General features: G+C 46.2%; 5 protein-coding genes across 5 annotated transcripts; all 5 read right to left on the bottom strand.

Annotated features, from left to right (window-relative positions):
* Positions 1–1,948: 1,948 nt before the first annotated feature.
* On the bottom strand, positions 1,949–2,341 carry LOC130022203 (high affinity copper uptake protein 1-like). Its single transcript, XM_056112961.1, has one exon. It carries the CDS (start codon positions 2,339–2,341, stop codon positions 1,949–1,951), a length of 393 nt encoding a protein of 130 aa, XP_055968936.1.
* Positions 2,342–5,182: 2,841 nt separating this feature from the next.
* Positions 5,183–5,575, bottom strand: LOC130022192 (high affinity copper uptake protein 1-like). Its single transcript, XM_056112955.1, has one exon. It carries the CDS (start codon positions 5,573–5,575, stop codon positions 5,183–5,185), a length of 393 nt encoding a protein of 130 aa, XP_055968930.1.
* A 2,851-nt stretch (positions 5,576–8,426) lies between these two features.
* LOC130022181 (high affinity copper uptake protein 1-like) lies at positions 8,427–8,819 on the bottom strand. Its single transcript, XM_056112948.1, has one exon. The coding sequence runs from the start codon at positions 8,817–8,819 to the stop codon at positions 8,427–8,429; it is 393 nt and encodes a 130-aa protein (XP_055968923.1).
* A 2,842-nt stretch (positions 8,820–11,661) lies between these two features.
* LOC130022171 (high affinity copper uptake protein 1-like) lies at positions 11,662–12,054 on the bottom strand. The gene has a single exon (XM_056112940.1). The coding sequence runs from the start codon at positions 12,052–12,054 to the stop codon at positions 11,662–11,664; it is 393 nt and encodes a 130-aa protein (XP_055968915.1).
* Positions 12,055–14,893: 2,839 nt separating this feature from the next.
* LOC130022160 (high affinity copper uptake protein 1-like) lies at positions 14,894–15,286 on the bottom strand. The gene has a single exon (XM_056112930.1). The coding sequence runs from the start codon at positions 15,284–15,286 to the stop codon at positions 14,894–14,896; it is 393 nt and encodes a 130-aa protein (XP_055968905.1).
* Positions 15,287–16,671: the final 1,385 nt, after the last annotated feature.

The following is a 16,671-nucleotide window of genomic DNA, read 5'->3' as shown; positions in this document are numbered from 1 at the left end:
CCACATATGCACATTCCAGTGTTTAACTTGAAAACCTCTGAGGGGGAATCAAAGCCAAAACGGGGTCATAAACACACCTTTTAAGGAGTCACCCAGGAAATCCCACCTGCCACTTATGCCCTTTTTCTGCCTCCCAGGAATAATTTTTCTCCAGTCACCACACACTTTGGGGGTTCAGAGAGCCTCTATATTGCCAGATTATAGAAAAGAAAAAACATTGAAAAACAAAATACTGGGATCCGTGGTGGTGGGAAATGGCCACTGGTGGAGGGATGGGTATTTGATCATTTTATAGTTGAGACCCAAGTGCAAAAATTTGTAAGTCTGCAACTGTACCTCATGATGTCTAAAGATTAAAAAAAAAAATCCCAATACCCCAGAACCACCCACCCCAAATTAGTTAAAGTTGACTTCCAATTTATTTCCCAAGCTGGGCTGAGGGATCCAGGCCGATCAGAAGGCCTGTACGTATTTTCACCACAGTAGCCCAAGGACACCTGAGAGATAAACCTTCCTTCTCACCCAACCGCTCTATCTAGCTTCAGTATGCCACACCCCATAGAGCCCTACATAAATCATTTATTTTTGAAAATTAGCAGCGAAATACAACTTAGGATGTTAGTAAGAAAGGAAGTGAATAAAGTGGGCAGAGGCATACAGCACCCACAGCATGGCTCCCAACCACACCCCAATCAAAATCTCTAGCTCAGTCCCACTCAGTCTTGCATCCATAGGTTGGTAAGGCAGCCCCATACCTTATACAACCTGTGTACACCCACACTTTTGCACAGGTACGCAATTCCCCCACCCCAATCCATCCATTCAAACTTAATTTCTTCAAGAAGCCCCATAGCTCTAATTTACTTACCTGCTAATACATATGACCTAAGGTGAGATACCAAAAGTACTGGATTACCGTCCATGATTTTTGGAAACAAAAATCTACCTAGGGTGATCATTTGTAAAAGGAATTATTCATTTTAATATTTGAATAAATAAATGAATATTAAAAACAAACCACTGATTTTAATTAACACAGGGTAGTTTAATTCAGGCAAACCCGTGGCTTCACTGATGATCATCTATGGTGTTGGTGGGGAAGTCTAGTGGTGTGTGAATCACCAATAACCAACTTGCCAAGATGAATCCCCTGGGTTCTACATCTTCACTTTTTTATTTTACTTTATTTTTTACTAATCTTATTGATTCACCATGAGATATAGTTACAGTCTTTCATGTTTGAGTTGCAATCACACGATGATCAAACACCTATCCCTGCACCAGTGCACATTCCTCACCACCAATCTCCCCAGTATAACCCCCTACTCCACCCTCCCCCACGGCGGAGAGTATTCCCCATACTCTCTTTCTCTCTCTCTCTCTCTCTCTCTCTCTCTCTCTCTCTCTCTCTCTCTCTCCTTTTCGGCATTATGGTTTGAAATACAGATACTGAGAGATTATCATGTTTGGTTCACTATCTACTTGGGGCAGATATCTCCCATCCCAACTGATTCCTCCAACAATCAATTTCTTAGTGGTCCTTTCTCTATTCCAGCTGTCCTCTCCCCGCTCGTTCATGAGAAAGATTCCAAGTATGAGCAACCATCCGGACACTTATATCTACTGTCCTTGGGTCTACGCCCTAACATAAATGACAACAAGCCTGCACTGAGCAGCCCCAATGAGTACTGTAGACACCTCAACCAAGAACACACACCATGCAGCCTACAATGTTGACAAAGACAAACTTGTTTTATTGCAATGTTTGGGTTCTGGGCACCCAAGGGCCAGTTCCCTTAAGGCTCAAACCCTCTCTCACAGAAGAGGGTGGAGGTGGGGCAGGGCAGGCAGATGGGGAATGGGGATTGAAGACAGGAGCCACAAGAGAGAGTGCTTCATGCCCTAAGACAAGAAACCTCCGGCACTCACTCTCATCAGCGTGTCCAGGTTAGTGGCAAGGATCTTCCAAGTCTGGGTCCACGTGCATGGTTTTCTTCCAGCGGAAAAGCAGGTACCCCACACTGACCCCCACCAGCACGGCCAGCGCAAAGTAGGCATTGTAGGTCATGACGGTCAGCATGAGCACATAGGTCAGGAGCACCTGGAGGACGTGCAGCAAGGTTTGCACCAGGTGAGGCCAGCTCAGCAGCTGCCACCGCTGGCCACTCGCTGCCCTCAAGGGAAGGTTCTCTCGAGCCAGCTTGAGTCCTTCAGAGCAGACTGCCAGGATGAAGATCGCCAGGACAGCCAGGACCATGTCCGTGGGGCTGTTCATCACCACGCCCGGAAACAGCAGCTCCACATTCTGGTAGCCAAAGTAGAAGGCGGTGGGCATCATCATGGTCGGCGTGTGTGAGTTGCTGCAGGAATGCGGGGACCCCGCGTTTGAGTGCTGGTAAACTCAGGCGCTCCTGTCAGTGTCTGGGCTGAAGAGATGGCCGCCGCGTTCACTTCTGGATGCAGATGACTGCAGGTAGCAAAGGAGTGTCTTCTGAATGCAGGAAGCAGCTGACCCCGGTCTGATACTCAGGTTTCCTCTTCTCCTCTGCTGCCTTGCCACTGAGCTTCAGACTCCACATTTTATGCACGCAGGCATGGGACCCTCCCTACAAAGACTCTTCCCACAAGACCCTCCCTAAACAGATACACCCTCAGCCAATCTCTTCACACATCACACAGGTAGGGGACCCTCCCTATAAAGATCCTTCCTACAAGACCCTCCATGAACAGATATCACCTCAGCTAATGTCTTCACACTCCAGTTTTATTTATTTATTAATTAAATTATTTATTTATTTATTTACTTAGTTATTTCATATGGAATCAACATGATCACAGTTAAAAAACATTCACAGAATGATCAAACACCCCTCACTCCACCAATGTATATTTTTCACCATCAGTGTCCTCGGTATCCCTCACCTTCACCCTCATCTCACCCCTCCCCCTGCTTCTACGGCAGACAATGTCCCTCATACTTTCTCTTTACTTATGGGCCTTGGAGTTTGCAATGCAGGTATTGAGAGGCCATCAGGATTCGTCTTTTATCCACTTTCAGCACTCATCTCTGACTCCAAGGGATCCCTCCACCTATCATTGACTTGGTGATCCTTCAAAATCCCAGCTGCTTTCTCCCCAGCTGTTAGGGCAGGCTTCCAACCATGGGAAAATCTACCCGGCCCTTGTCTCTGCCATCCTTTGGAGTTATTCTCATTTTGTATTAGCTTATATTCCACATATGCACATTCCAGTGTTTAACTTGAAAACCTCTGAGGGGAAAACAAAGCCAAAACGGGGTCATAAACACACCTTTTAAGGAGTCACCCAGGAAATCCCACCTGCCACTTATGCCCTTTTTCTGCCTCCCAGGAATAATTTTTCTCCAGTCACCACACACTTTGGGGGTTCAGAGAGCCTCTATATTGCCAGATTATAGAAAAGTAAAAACATTGAAAAACAAAATACTGGGATCCGTGGTGGTGGGAAATGGGCACTGGTGGAGGGATGGGTATTTGATCATTTTATAGTTGAGACCCAAGTGCAAAAATTTGTAAGTCTGCAACTGTACCTCATGATGTCTAAAGAATAAAAAAAAAAATCCCAATACCCCAGAACCACCCACCCCAAATTAGTTAAAGTTGACTTCCAATTTATTTCCCAAGCTGGGCTGAGGGATCCAGGCCGATCAGAAGGCCTGTACGTATTTTCACCACAGTAGCCCAAGGACACCTGAGAGATAAACCTTCCTTCTGACCCAACCGCTCTATCTAGCTTCAGTATGCCACACCCCATAGAGCCCTACATAAATCATTTATTTTTGAAAATTAGCAGCGAAATACAACTTAGGATGTTAGTAAGAAAGGAAGTGAATAAAGTGGGCAGAGGCATACAGCACCCACAGCATGGCTCCCAACCACACCCCAATCAAAATCTCTAGCTCAGTCCCACTCAGTCTTGCATCCATAGGTTGTTAAGGCAGCCCCATACCTTATACAACCTGTGTACACCCACACTTTTGCACAGGTACGCAATTCCCCCACCCCAATCCATCCATTCAAACTTAATTTCTTCAAGAAGCCCCATAGCTCTAATTTACTTACCTGCTAATACATATGACCTAAGGTGAGATACCAAAAGTACTGGATTACCGTCCATGATTTTTGGAAACAAAAATCTACCTAGGGTGATCATTTGTAAAAGGAATTATTCATTTTAATATTTGAATAAATAAATGAATATTAAAAACAAACCACTGATTTTAATTAACACAGGGTAGTTTAATTCAGGCAAACCCGTGGCTTCACTGATGATCATCTATGGTGTTGGTGGGGAAGTCTAGTGGTGTGTGAATCACCAATAACCAACTTGCCAAGATGAATCCCCTGGGTTCTACATCTTCACTTTTTTATTTTACTTTATTTTTTACTAATCTTATTGATTCACCATGAGATATAGTTACAGTCTTTCATGTTTGAGTTGCAATCACACGATGATCAAACACCTATCCCTGCACCAGTGCACATTCCTCACCACCAATCTCCCCAGTATAACCCCCTACTCCACCCTCCCCCACGGCGGAGAGTATTCCCCATACTCTCTTTCTCTCTCTCTCTCTCTCTCTCTCTCTCTCTCTCTCTCTCTCTCTCTCTCTCCTTTTCGGCATTATGGTTTGAAATACAGATACTGAGAGATTATCATGTTTGGTTCACTATCTACTTTGGGCAGATATCTCCCATCCCAACTGATTCCTCCAACAATCAATTTCTTAGTGGTCCTTTCTCTATTCCAGCTGTCCTCTCCCCGCTCGTTCATGAGAAAGATTCCAAGTATGAGCAACCATCCGGACACTTATATCTACTGTCCTTGGGTCTACGCCCTAACATAAATGACAACAAGCCTGCACTGAGCAGCCCCAATGAGTACTGTAGACACCTCAACCAAGAACACACACCATGCAGCCTACAATGTTGACAAAGACAAACTTGTTTTATTGCAATGTTTGGGTTCTGGGCACCCAAGGGCCAGTTCCCTTAAGGCTCAAACCCTCTCTCACAGAAGAGGGTGGAGGTGGGGCAGGGCAAGCAGATGGGGAATGGGGATTGAAGACAGGAGCCACAAGAGAGAGTGCTTCATGCCCTAAGACAAGAAACCTCCCGCACTCACTCTCATCAGCGTGTCCAGGTTAGTGGCAAGGATCTTCCAAGTCTGGGTCCACGTGCATGGTTTCCTTCCAGCGGAAAAGCAGGTACCCCACACTGACCCCCACCAGCACGGCCAGCGCAAAGTAGGCATTGTAGGTCATGACGGTCAGCATGAGCACATAGGTCAGGAGCACCTGGAGGACGTGCAGCAAGGTTTGCACCAGGTGAGGCCAGCTCAGCAGCTGCCACCGCTGGCCACTCGCTGCCCTCAAGGGAAGGTTCTCTCGAGCCAGCTTGAGTCCTTCAGAGCAGACTGCCAGGATGAAGATCGCCAGGACAGCCAGGACCATGTCCGTGGGGCTGTTCATCACCACGCCCGGAAACAGCAGCTCCACATTCTGGTAGCCAAAGTAGAAGGCGGTGGGCATCATCATGGTCGGCGTGTGTGAGTTGCTGCAGGAATGCGGGGCCCCCGCGTTTGAGTGCTGGTAAACTCAGGCGCTCCTGTCAGTGTCTGGGCTGAAGAGATGGCCGCCGCGTTCACTTCTGGATGCAGATGACTGCAGGTAGCAAAGGAGTGTCTTCTGAATGCAGGAAGCAGCTGACCCCGGTCTGATACTCAGGTTTCCTCTTCTCCTCTGCTGCCTTGCCACTGAGCTTCAGACTCCACATTTTATGCACGCAGGCATGGGACCCTCCCTACAAAGACCCTTCCCACAAGACCCTCCCTAAACAGATACACCCTCAGCCAATCTCTTCACACATCACACAGGTAGGGGACCCTCCCTATAAAGATCCTTCCTACAAGACCCTCCATGAACAGATATCACCTCAGCTAATGTCTTCACACTCCAGTTTTATTTATTTATTAATTAAATTATTTATTTATTTATTTATTTATTTACTTAGTTATTTCATATGGAATCAACATGATCACAGTTAAAAAACATTCACAGAATGATCAAACACCCCTCACTCCACCAATGTATATTTTTCACCATCAGTGTCCTCGGTATCCCTCACCTTCACCCTCATCTCACCCCTCCCCCTGCTTCTACGGCAGACAATGTCCCTCATACTTTCTCTTTACTTATGGGCCTTGGAGTTTGCAATGCAGGTATTGAGAGGCCATCATGATTCGTCTTTTATCCACTTTCAGCACTCATCTCTGACTCCAAGGGATCCCTCCACCTATCATTGACTTGGTGATCCTTCAAAATCCCAGCTGCTTTCTCCCCAGCTGTTAGGGCAGGCTTCCAACCATGGGAAAATCTACCCGGCCCTTGTCTCTGCCATCCTTTGGAGTTATTCTCATTTTGTATTAGCTTATATTCCACATATGCACATTCCAGTGTTTAACTTGAAAACCTCTGAGGGGAAAACAAAGCCAAAACGGGGTCATAAACACACCTTTTAAGGAGTCACCCAGGAAATCCCACCTGCCACTTATGCCCTTTTTCTGCCTCCCAGGAATAATTTTTCTCCAGTCACCACACACTTTGGGGGTTCAGAGAGCCTCTATATTGCCAGATTATAGAAAAGAAAAAACATTGAAAAACAAAATACTGGGATCCGTGGTGGTGGGAAATGGCCACTGGTGGAGGGATGGGTATTTGATCATTTTATAGTTGAGACCCAAGTGCAAAAATTTGTAAGTCTGCAACTGTACCTCATGATGTCTAAAGAATAAAAAAAAAAATCCCAATACCCCAGAACCACCCACCCCAAATTAGTTAAAGTTGACTTCCAATTTATTTCCCAAGCTGGGCTGAGGGATCCAGGCCGATCAGAAGGCCTGTACGTATTTTCACCACAGTAGCCCAAGGACACCTGAGAGGTAAACCTTCCTTCTCACCCAACCGCTCTATCTAGCTTCAGTATGCCACACCCCATAGAGCCCTACATAAATCATTTATTTTTGAAAATTAGCAGCGAAATACAACTTAGGATGTTAGTAAGAAAGGAAGTGAATAAAGTGGGCAGAGGCATACAGCACCCACAGCATGGCTCCCAACCACACCCCAATCAAAATCTCTAGCTCAGTCCCACTCAGTCTTGCATCCATAGGTTGGTAAGGCAGCCCCATACCTTATACAACCTGTGTACACCCACACTTTTGCACAGGTACGCAATTCCCCCACCCCAATCCATCCATTCAAACTTAATTTCTTCAAGAAGCCCCATAGCTCTAATTTACTTACCTGCTAATACATATGACCTAAGGTGAGATACCAAAAGTACTGGATTACCGTCCATGATTTTTGGAAATAAAAATCTACCTAGGGTGATCATTTGTAAAAGGAATTATTCATTTTAATATTTGAATAAATAAATGAATATTAAAAATAAACCACTGATTTAATTAATACAGGGTAGTTTAATTCAGGCAAACCCGTGGCTTCACTGATGATCATCTATGGTGTTGGTGGGGAAGTCTAGTGGTGTGTGAATCACCAATAGCCAACTTGCCAAGATGAATCCCCTGGGTTCTACATCTTCACTTTTTTATTTTACTTTATTTTTTACTAATCTTATTGATTCACCATGAGATATAGTTACAATCTTTCATGTTTGAGTTGCAATCACACGATGATCAAACACCTATCCCTGCACCAGTGCACATTCCTCACCACCAATCTCCCCAGTATAACCCCCTACTCCACCCTCCCCCACGGCGGAGAGTATTCCCCATACTCTCTTCTCTCTCTCTCTCTCTCTCTCTCTCTCTCTCTCTCTCTCTCTCTCTCTCTCTCTCCTTTTCGGCATTATGGTTTGAAATACAGATACTGAGAGATTATCATGTTTGGTTCACTATCTACTTTGGGCAGATATCTCCCATCCCAACTGATTCCTCCAACAATCAATTTCTTAGTGGTCCTTTCTCTATTCCAGCTGTCCTCTCCCCGCTCGTTCATGAGAAAGATTCCATGTATGAGCAACCATCCGGACACTTATATCTACTGTCCTTGGGTCTACGCCCTAACATAAATGACAACAAACCTGCACTGAGCAGCCCCAATGAGTACTGTAGATACCTCAACCAAGAACACACACCATGCAGCCTACAATGTTGACAAAGACAAACTTGTTTTATTGCAATGTTTGGGTTCTGGGCACCCAAGGGCCAGTTCTCTTAAGGCTCAAACCCTCTCTCACAGAAGAGGGTGGAGGTGGGGCAGGGCAGGCAGATGGGGAATGGGGATTGAAGACAGGAGCCACAAGAGAGAGTGCTTCATGCCCTAAGACAAGAAACCTCCGGCACTCACTCTCATCAGCGTGTCCAGGTTAGTGGCAAGGATCTTCCAAGTCTGGGTCCACGTGCATGGTTTTCTTCCAGCGGAAAAGCAGGTACCCCACACTGACCCCCACCAGCACGGCCAGCGCAAAGTAGGCATTGTAGGTCATGACGGTCAGCATGAGCACATAGGTCAGGAGCACCTGGAGGACGTGCAGCAAGGTTTGCACCAGGTGAGGCCAGCTCAGCAGCTGCCACCGCTGGCCACTCGCTGCCCTCAAGGGAAGGTTCTCTCGAGCCAGCTTGAGTCCTTCAGAGCAGACTGCCAGGATGAAGATCGCCAGGACAGCCAGGACCATGTCCGTGGGGCTGTTCATCACCACGCCCGGAAACAGCAGCTCCACATTCTGGTAGCCAAAGTAGAAGGCGGTGGGCATCATCATGGTCGGCGTGTGTGAGTTGCTGCAGGAATGCGGGGCCCCCGCGTTTGAGTGCTGGTAAACTCAGGCGCTCCTGTCAGTGTCTGGGCTGAAGAGATGGCCGCCGCGTTCACTTCTGGATGCAGATGACTGCAGGTAGCAAAGGAGTGTCTTCTGAATGCAGGAAGCAGCTGACCCCGGTCTGATACTCAGGTTTCCTCTTCTCCTCTGCTGCCTTGCCACTGAGCTTCAGACTCCACATTTTATGCACGCAGGCATGGGACCCTCCCTACAAAGACCATTCCCACAAGACCCTCCCTAAACAGATACACCCTCAGCCAATCTCTTCACACATCACACAGGTAGGGGACCCTCCCTATAAAGATCCTTCCTACAAGACCCTCCATGAACAGATATCACCTCAGCTAATGTCTTCACACTCCAGTTTTATTTATTTATTAATTAAATTATTTATTTATTTATTTATTTACTTAGTTATTTCATATGGAATCAACATGATCACAGTTAAAAAACATTCACAGAATTATCAAACACCCCTCACTCCACCAATGTATATTTTTCACCATCAGTGTCCTCGGTATCCCTCACCTTCACCCTCATCTCACCCCTCCCCCTGCTTCTACGGCAGACAATGTCCCTCATACTTTCTCTTTACTTATGGGCCTTGGAGTTTGCAATGCAGGTATTGAGAGGCCATCAGGATTCGTCTTTTATCCACTTTCAGCACTCATCTCTGACTCCAAGGGATCCCTCCACCTATCATTGACTTGGTGATCCTTCAAAATCCCAGCTGCTTTCTCCCCAGCTGTTAGGGCAGGCTTCCAACCATGGGAAAATCTACCCGGCCCTTGTCTCTGCCATCCTTTGGAGTTATTCTCATTTTGTATTAGCTTATATTCCACATATGCACATTCCAGTGTTTAACTTGAAAACCTCTGAGGGGAAAACAAAGCCAAAACGGGGTCATAAACACACCTTTTAAGGAGTCACCCAGGAAATCCCACCTGCCACTTATGCCCTTTTTCTGCCTCCCAGGAATAATTTTTCTCCAGTCACCACACACTTTGGGGGTTCAGAGAGCCTCTATATTGCCAGATTATAGAAAAGAAAAAACATTGAAAAACAAAATACTGGGATCCGTGGTGGTGGGAAATGGCCACTGGTAGAGGGATGGGTATTTGATCATTTTATAGTTGAGACCCAAGTGCAAAAATTTGTAAGTCTGCAACTGTACCTCATGATGTCTAAAGAATAAAAAAAAAAATCCCAATACCCCAGAACCACCCACCCCAAATTAGTTAAAGTTGACTTCCAATTTATTTCCCAAGCTGGGCTGAGGGATCCAGGCCGATCAGAAGGCCTGTACGTATTTTCACCACAGTAGCCCAAGGACACCTGAGAGATAAACCTTCCTTCTCACCCAACCGCTCTATCTAGCTTCAGTATGCCACACCCCATAGAGCCCTACATAAATCATTTAGTTTTGAAAATTAGCAGCGAAATACAACTTAGGATGTTAGCAAGAAAGGAAGTGAATAAAGTGGGCAGAGGCATACAGCACCCACAGCATGGCTCCCAACCACACCCCAATCAAAATCTCTAGCTCAGTCCCACTCAGTCTTGCATCCATAGGTTGTTAAGGCAGCCCCATACCTTATACAACCTGTGTACACCCACACTTTTGCACAGGTACGCAATTCCCCCACCCCAATCCATCCATTCAAACTTAATTTCTTCAAGAAGCCCCATAGCTCTAATTTACTTACCTGCTAATACATATGACCTAAGGTGAGATACCAAAAGTACTGGATTACCGTCCATGATTTTTGGAAATAAAAATCTACCTAGGGTGATTCATTTGTAAAAGGAATTATTCATTTTAATATTAGAATAAATAAATGAATATTAAAAATAAACCACTGATTTTAATTAACACAGGGTAGTTTAATTCAGGCAAACCCGTGGCTTCACTGATGATCATCTATGGTGTTGGTGGGGAAGTCTAGTGGTGTGTGAATCACCAATAACCAACTTGCCAAGATGAATCCCCTGGGTTCTACATCTTCACTTTTTTATTTTACTTTATTTTTTACTAATCTTATTGATTCACCATGAGATATAGTTACAGTCTTTCATGTTTGAGTTGCAATCACACGATGATCAAACACCTATCCCTGCACCAGTGCACATTCCTCACCACCAATCTCCCCAGTATAACCCCCTACACCACCCTCCCCCACGGCGGAGAGTATTCCCCATACTCTCTTTCTCTCTCTCTCTCTCTCTCTCTCTCTCTCTCTCTCTCTCTCTCTCTCCTTTTCGGCATTATGGTTTGAAATACAGATACTGAGAGATTATCATGTTTGGTTCACTATCTACTTTGGGCAGATATCTCCCATCCCAACTGATTCCTCCAACAATCAATTTCTTAGTGGTCCTTTCTCTATTCCAGCTGTCCTCTCCCCGCTCGTTCATGAGAAAGATTCCAAGTATGAGCAACCATCCGGACACTTATATCTACTGTCCTTGGGTCTACGCCCTAACATAAATGACAACAAGCCTGCACTGAGCAGCCCCAATGAGTACTGTAGACACCTCAACCAAGAACACACACCATGCAGCCTACAATGTTGACAAAGACAAACTTGTTTTATTGCAATGTTTGGGTTCTGGGCACCCAAGGGCCAGTTCCCTTAAGGCTCAAACCCTCTCTCACAGAAGAGGGTGGAGGTGGGGCAGGGCAGGCAGATGGGGAATGGGGATTGAAGACAGGAGCCACAAGAGAGAGTGCTTCATGCCCTAAGACAAGAAACCTCCGGCACTCACTCTCATCAGCGTGTCCAGGTTAGTGGCAAGGATCTTCCAAGTCTGGGTCCACGTGCATGGTTTCCTTCCAGCGGAAAAGCAGGTACCCCACACTGACCCCCACCAGCACGGCCAGCGCAAAGTAGGCATTGTAGGTCATGACGGTCAGCATGAGCACATAGGTCAGGAGCACCTGGAGGACGTGCAGCAAGGTTTGCACCAGGTGAGGCCAGCTCAGCAGCTGCCACCGCTGGCCACTCGCTGCCCTCAAGGGAAGGTTCTCTCGAGCCAGCTTGAGTCCTTCAGAGCAGACTGCCAGGATGAAGATCGCCAGGACAGCCAGGACCATGTCCGTGGGGCTGTTCATCACCACGCCCGGAAACAGCAGCTCCACATTCTGGTAGCCAAAGTAGAAGGCGGTGGGCATCATCATGGTCGGCGTGTGTGAGTTGCTGCAGGAATGCGGGGCCCCCGCGTTTGAGTGCTGGTAAACTCAGGCGCTCCTGTCAGTGTCTGGGCTGAAGAGATGGCCGCCGCGTTCACTTCTGGATGCAGATGACTGCAGGTAGCAAAGGAGTGTCTTCTGAATGCAGGAAGCAGCTGACCCCGGTCTGATACTCAGGTTTCCTCTTCTCCTCTGCTGCCTTGCCACTGAGCTTCAGACTCCACATTTTATGCACGCAGGCATGGGACCCTCCCTACAAAGACCCTTCCCACAAGACCCTCCCTAAACAGATACACCCTCAGCCAATCTCTTCACACATCACACAGGTAGGGGACCCTCCCTATAAAGATCCTTCCTACAAGACCCTCCATGAACAGATATCACCTCAGCTAATGTCTTCACACTCCAGTTTTATTTATTTATTAATTAAATTATTTATTTATTTATTTACTTAGTTATTTCATATGGAATCAACATGATCACAGTTAAAAAACATTCACAGAATGATCAAACACCCCTCACTCCACCAATGTATATTTTTCACCATCAGTGTCCTCGGTATCCCTCACCTTCATCCTCATCTCACCCCTCCCCCTGCTTCTACGGCAGACAATGTCCCTCATACTTTCTCTTTACTTATGGGCCTTGGAGTTTGCAATGCAGGTATTGAGAGGCCATCAGGATTCGTCTTTTATCCACTTTCAGCACTCATCTCTGACTCCAAGGGATCCCTCCACCTATCATTGACTTGGTGATCCTTCAAAATCCCAGCTGCTTTCTCCCCAGCTGTTAGGGCAGGCTTCCAACCATGGGAAAATCTACCCGGCCCTTGTCTCTGCCATCCTTTGGAGTTATTCTCATTTTGTATTAGCTTTTATTCCACATATGCACATTCCAGTGTTTAACTTGAAAACCTCTGAGGGGAAAACAAAGCCAAAACGGGGTCATAAACACACCTTTTAAGGAGTCACCCAGGAAATCCCACCTGCCACTTATGCCCTTTTTCTGCCTCCCAGGAATAATTTTTCTCCAGTCACCACACACTTTGGGGGTTCAGAGAGCCTCTATATTGCCAGATTATAGAAAAGAAAAAACATTTAAAAACAAAATACTGGGATCCGTGGTGGTGGGAAATGGCCACTGGTGGAGGGATGGGTATTTGATCATTTTATAGTTGAGACCCAAGTGCAAAAATTTGTAAGTCTGCAACTGTACCTCATGATGTCTAAAGAATAAAAAAAAAAAATCCCAATTCCCCAGAACCACCCACCCCAAATTAGTTAAAGTTGACTTCCAATTTATTTCCCAAGCTGGGCTGAGGGATCCAGGCCGATCAGAAGGCCTGTACGTATTTTCACCACAGTAGCCCAAGGACACCTGAGAGATAAACCTTCCTTCTCACCCAACCGCTCTATCTAGCTTCAGTATGCCACACCCCATAGAGCCCTACATAAATCATTTAGTTTTGAAAATTAGCAGCGAAATACAACTTAGGATGTTAGCAAGAAAGGAAGTGAATAAAGTGGGCAGAGGCATACAGCACCCACAGCATGGCTCCCAACCACACCCCAATCAAAATCTCTAGCTCAGTCCCACTCAGTCTTGCATCCATAGGTTGGTAAGGCAGCCCCATACCTTATACAACCTGTGTACACCCACACTTTTGCACAGGTACGAAATTCCCCCACCCCAATCCATCCATTCAAACTTAATTTCTTCAAGAAGCCCCATAGCTCTAATTTACTTACCTGCTACTACATATGACCTAAGGTGAGATACCAAAAGTACTGGATTACCGTCCATGATTTTTGGAAATAAAAATCTACCTAGGGTGATTCATTTGTAAAAGCAATTATTCATTTTAATATTTGAATAAATAAATGAATATTAAAAATAAACCACTGATTTTAATTAACACAGGGTAGTTTAATCCAGGCAAACCCGTGGTTTCACTGATGATCATCTATGGTGTTGGTGGGGAAGTCTAGTGGTGTGTGAATCACCAATAACCAACTTGCCAAGATGAATCCCCTGGGTTCTACAACTTCACTTTTTTATTTTACTTTATTTTTTACTAATCTTATTGATTCACCATGAGATATAGTTACAGTCTTTCATGTTTGAGTTGCAATCACACGATGATCAAACACCTATCCCTGCACCAGTGCACATTCCTCACCACCAATCTCCCCAGTATAACCCCCTACACCACCCTCCCCCACGGCGGAGAGTATTCCCCATACTCTCTTTCTCTCTCTCTCTCTCTCTCTCTCTCTCTCTCTCTCTCTCTCTCTCTCCTTTTCGGCATTATGGTTTGAAATACAGATACTGAGAGATTATCATGTTTGGTTCACTATCTACTTTGGGCAGATATCTCCCATCTCAACTGATTCCTCCAACAATCAATTTCTTAGTGGTCCTTTCTCTATTCCAGCTGTCCTCTCCCCGCTCGTTCATGAGAAAGATTCCAAGTATGAGCAACCATCCGGACACTTATATCTACTGTCCTTGGGTCTACGCCCTAACATAAATGACAACAAGCCTGCACTGAGCAGCCCCAATGAGTACTGTAGACACCTCAACCAAGAACACACACCATGCAGCCTACAATGTTGACAAAGACAAACTTGTTTTATTGCAATGTTTGGGTTCTGGGCACCCAAGGGCCAGTTCCCTTAAGGCTCAAACCCTCTCTCACAGAAGAGGGTGGAGGTGGGGCAGGGCAGGCAGATGGGGAATGGGGATTGAAGACAGGAGCCACAAGAGAGAGTGCTTCATGCCCTAAGACAAGAAACCTCCGGCACTCACTCTCATCAGCGTGTCCAGGTTAGTGGCAAGGATCTTCCAAGTCTGGGTCCACGTGCATGGTTTTCTTCCAGCGGAAAAGCAGGTACCCCACACTGACCCCCACCAGCACGGCCAGCGCAAAGTAGGCATTGTAGGTCATGACGGTCAGCATGAGCACATAGCTCAGGAGCAGCTGGAGGACGTGCAGCAAGGTTTGCACCAGGTGAGGCCAGCTCAGCAGCTGCCACCGCTGGCCACTCGCTGCCCTCAAGGGAAGGTTCTCTCGAGCCTGCTTGAGTCCTTCAGAGCAGACTGCCAGGATGAAGATCGCCAGGACAGCCAGGACCATGTCCGTGGGGCTGTTCATCACCACGCCCGGAAACAGCAGCTCCACATTCTGGTAGCCAAAGTAGAAGGCGGTGGGCATCATCATGGTCGGCGTGTGTGAGTTGCTGCAGGAATGCGGGGGCCCCCGCGTTTGAGTGCTGGTAAACTCAGGCGCTCCTGTCAGTGTCTGGGCTGAAGAGATGGCCGCCGCGTTCACTTCTGGATGCAGATGACTGCAGGTAGCAAAGGAGTGTCTTCTGAATGCAGGAAGCAGCTGACCTCGGTCTGATACTCAGGTTTCCTCTTCTCCTCTGCTGCCTTGCCACTGAGCTTCAGACTCCACATTTTATGCACGCAGGCATGGGACCCTCCCTACAAAGACCCTTCCCACAAGACCCTCCCTAAACAGATACACCCTCAGCCAATCTCTTCACACATCACACAGGTAGGGGACCCTCCCTATAAAGATCCTTCCTACAAGACCCTCCATGAACAGATATCACCTCAGCTAATGTCTTCACACTCCAGTTTTATTTATTTATTAATTAAATTATTTATTTATTTATTTACTTAGTTATTTCATATGGAATCAACATGATCACAGTTAAAAAACATTCACAGAATGATCAAACACCCCTCACTCCACCAATGTATATTTTTCACCATCAGTGTCCTCGGTATCCCTCACCTTCACCCTCATCTCACCCCTCCCCCTGCTTCTACGGCAGACAATGTCCCTCATACTTTCTCTTTACTTATGGGCCTTGGAGTTTGCAATGCATGTATTGAGAGGCCATCAGGATTCGTCTTTTATCCACTTTCAGCACTCATCTCTGACTCCAAGGGATCCCTCCACCTATCATTGACTTGGTGATCCTTCAAAATCCCAGCTGCTTTCTCCCCAGCTGTTAGGGCAGGCTTCCAACCATGGGAAAATCTACCCGGCCCTTGTCTCTGCCATCCTTTGGAGTTATTCTCATTTTGTATTAGCTTATATTCCACATATGCACATTCCAGTGTTTAACTTGAAAACCTCTGAGGGGAAAACAAAGCCAAAACGGGGTCATAAACACACCTTTTAAGGAGTCACCCAGGAAATCCCACCTGCCACTTATGCCCTTTTTCTGCCTCCCAGGAATAATTTTTCTCCAGTCACCACACACTTTGGGGGTTCAGAGAGCCTCTATATTGCCAGATTATAGAAAAGAAAAAACATTGAAAAACAAAATACTGGGATCCGTGGTGGTGGGAAATGGCCACTGGTGGAGGGATGGGTATTTGATCATTTTATAGTTGAGACCCAAGTGCAAAAATTTGTAAGTCTGCAACTGTACCTCATGATGTCTAAAGAATAAAAAAAAAAATCCCAATACCCCAGAACCACCCACCCCAAATTAGTTAAAGTTGACTTCCAATTTATTTCCCAAGCTGGGCTGAGGGATCCAGGCCGATCAGAAGGCCTGTACGTATTTTCACCACAGTAGCCCAAGG

Source organism: Sorex fumeus, unplaced genomic scaffold, assembly GCF_029834395.1.
Source record: "Sorex fumeus unplaced genomic scaffold, SorFum_2.1 ptg000002l, whole genome shotgun sequence".
In the NCBI taxonomy this organism is placed as follows: domain Eukaryota; kingdom Metazoa; phylum Chordata; class Mammalia; order Eulipotyphla; family Soricidae; genus Sorex; species Sorex fumeus.
Note: the sequence above shows the minus strand (reverse complement) of the source record. Positions and strands in the feature narration are given on the sequence as shown.

Coding starts and splice junctions, on each gene's coding strand:
- LOC130022203 (XM_056112961.1), bottom strand. CDS start 2,341: ATGATGATGCCCACCGCCTTCTACTTTGGCTACCAGAATGTGGAGCTG.
- LOC130022192 (XM_056112955.1), bottom strand. CDS start 5,575: ATGATGATGCCCACCGCCTTCTACTTTGGCTACCAGAATGTGGAGCTG.
- LOC130022181 (XM_056112948.1), bottom strand. CDS start 8,819: ATGATGATGCCCACCGCCTTCTACTTTGGCTACCAGAATGTGGAGCTG.
- LOC130022171 (XM_056112940.1), bottom strand. CDS start 12,054: ATGATGATGCCCACCGCCTTCTACTTTGGCTACCAGAATGTGGAGCTG.
- LOC130022160 (XM_056112930.1), bottom strand. CDS start 15,286: ATGATGATGCCCACCGCCTTCTACTTTGGCTACCAGAATGTGGAGCTG.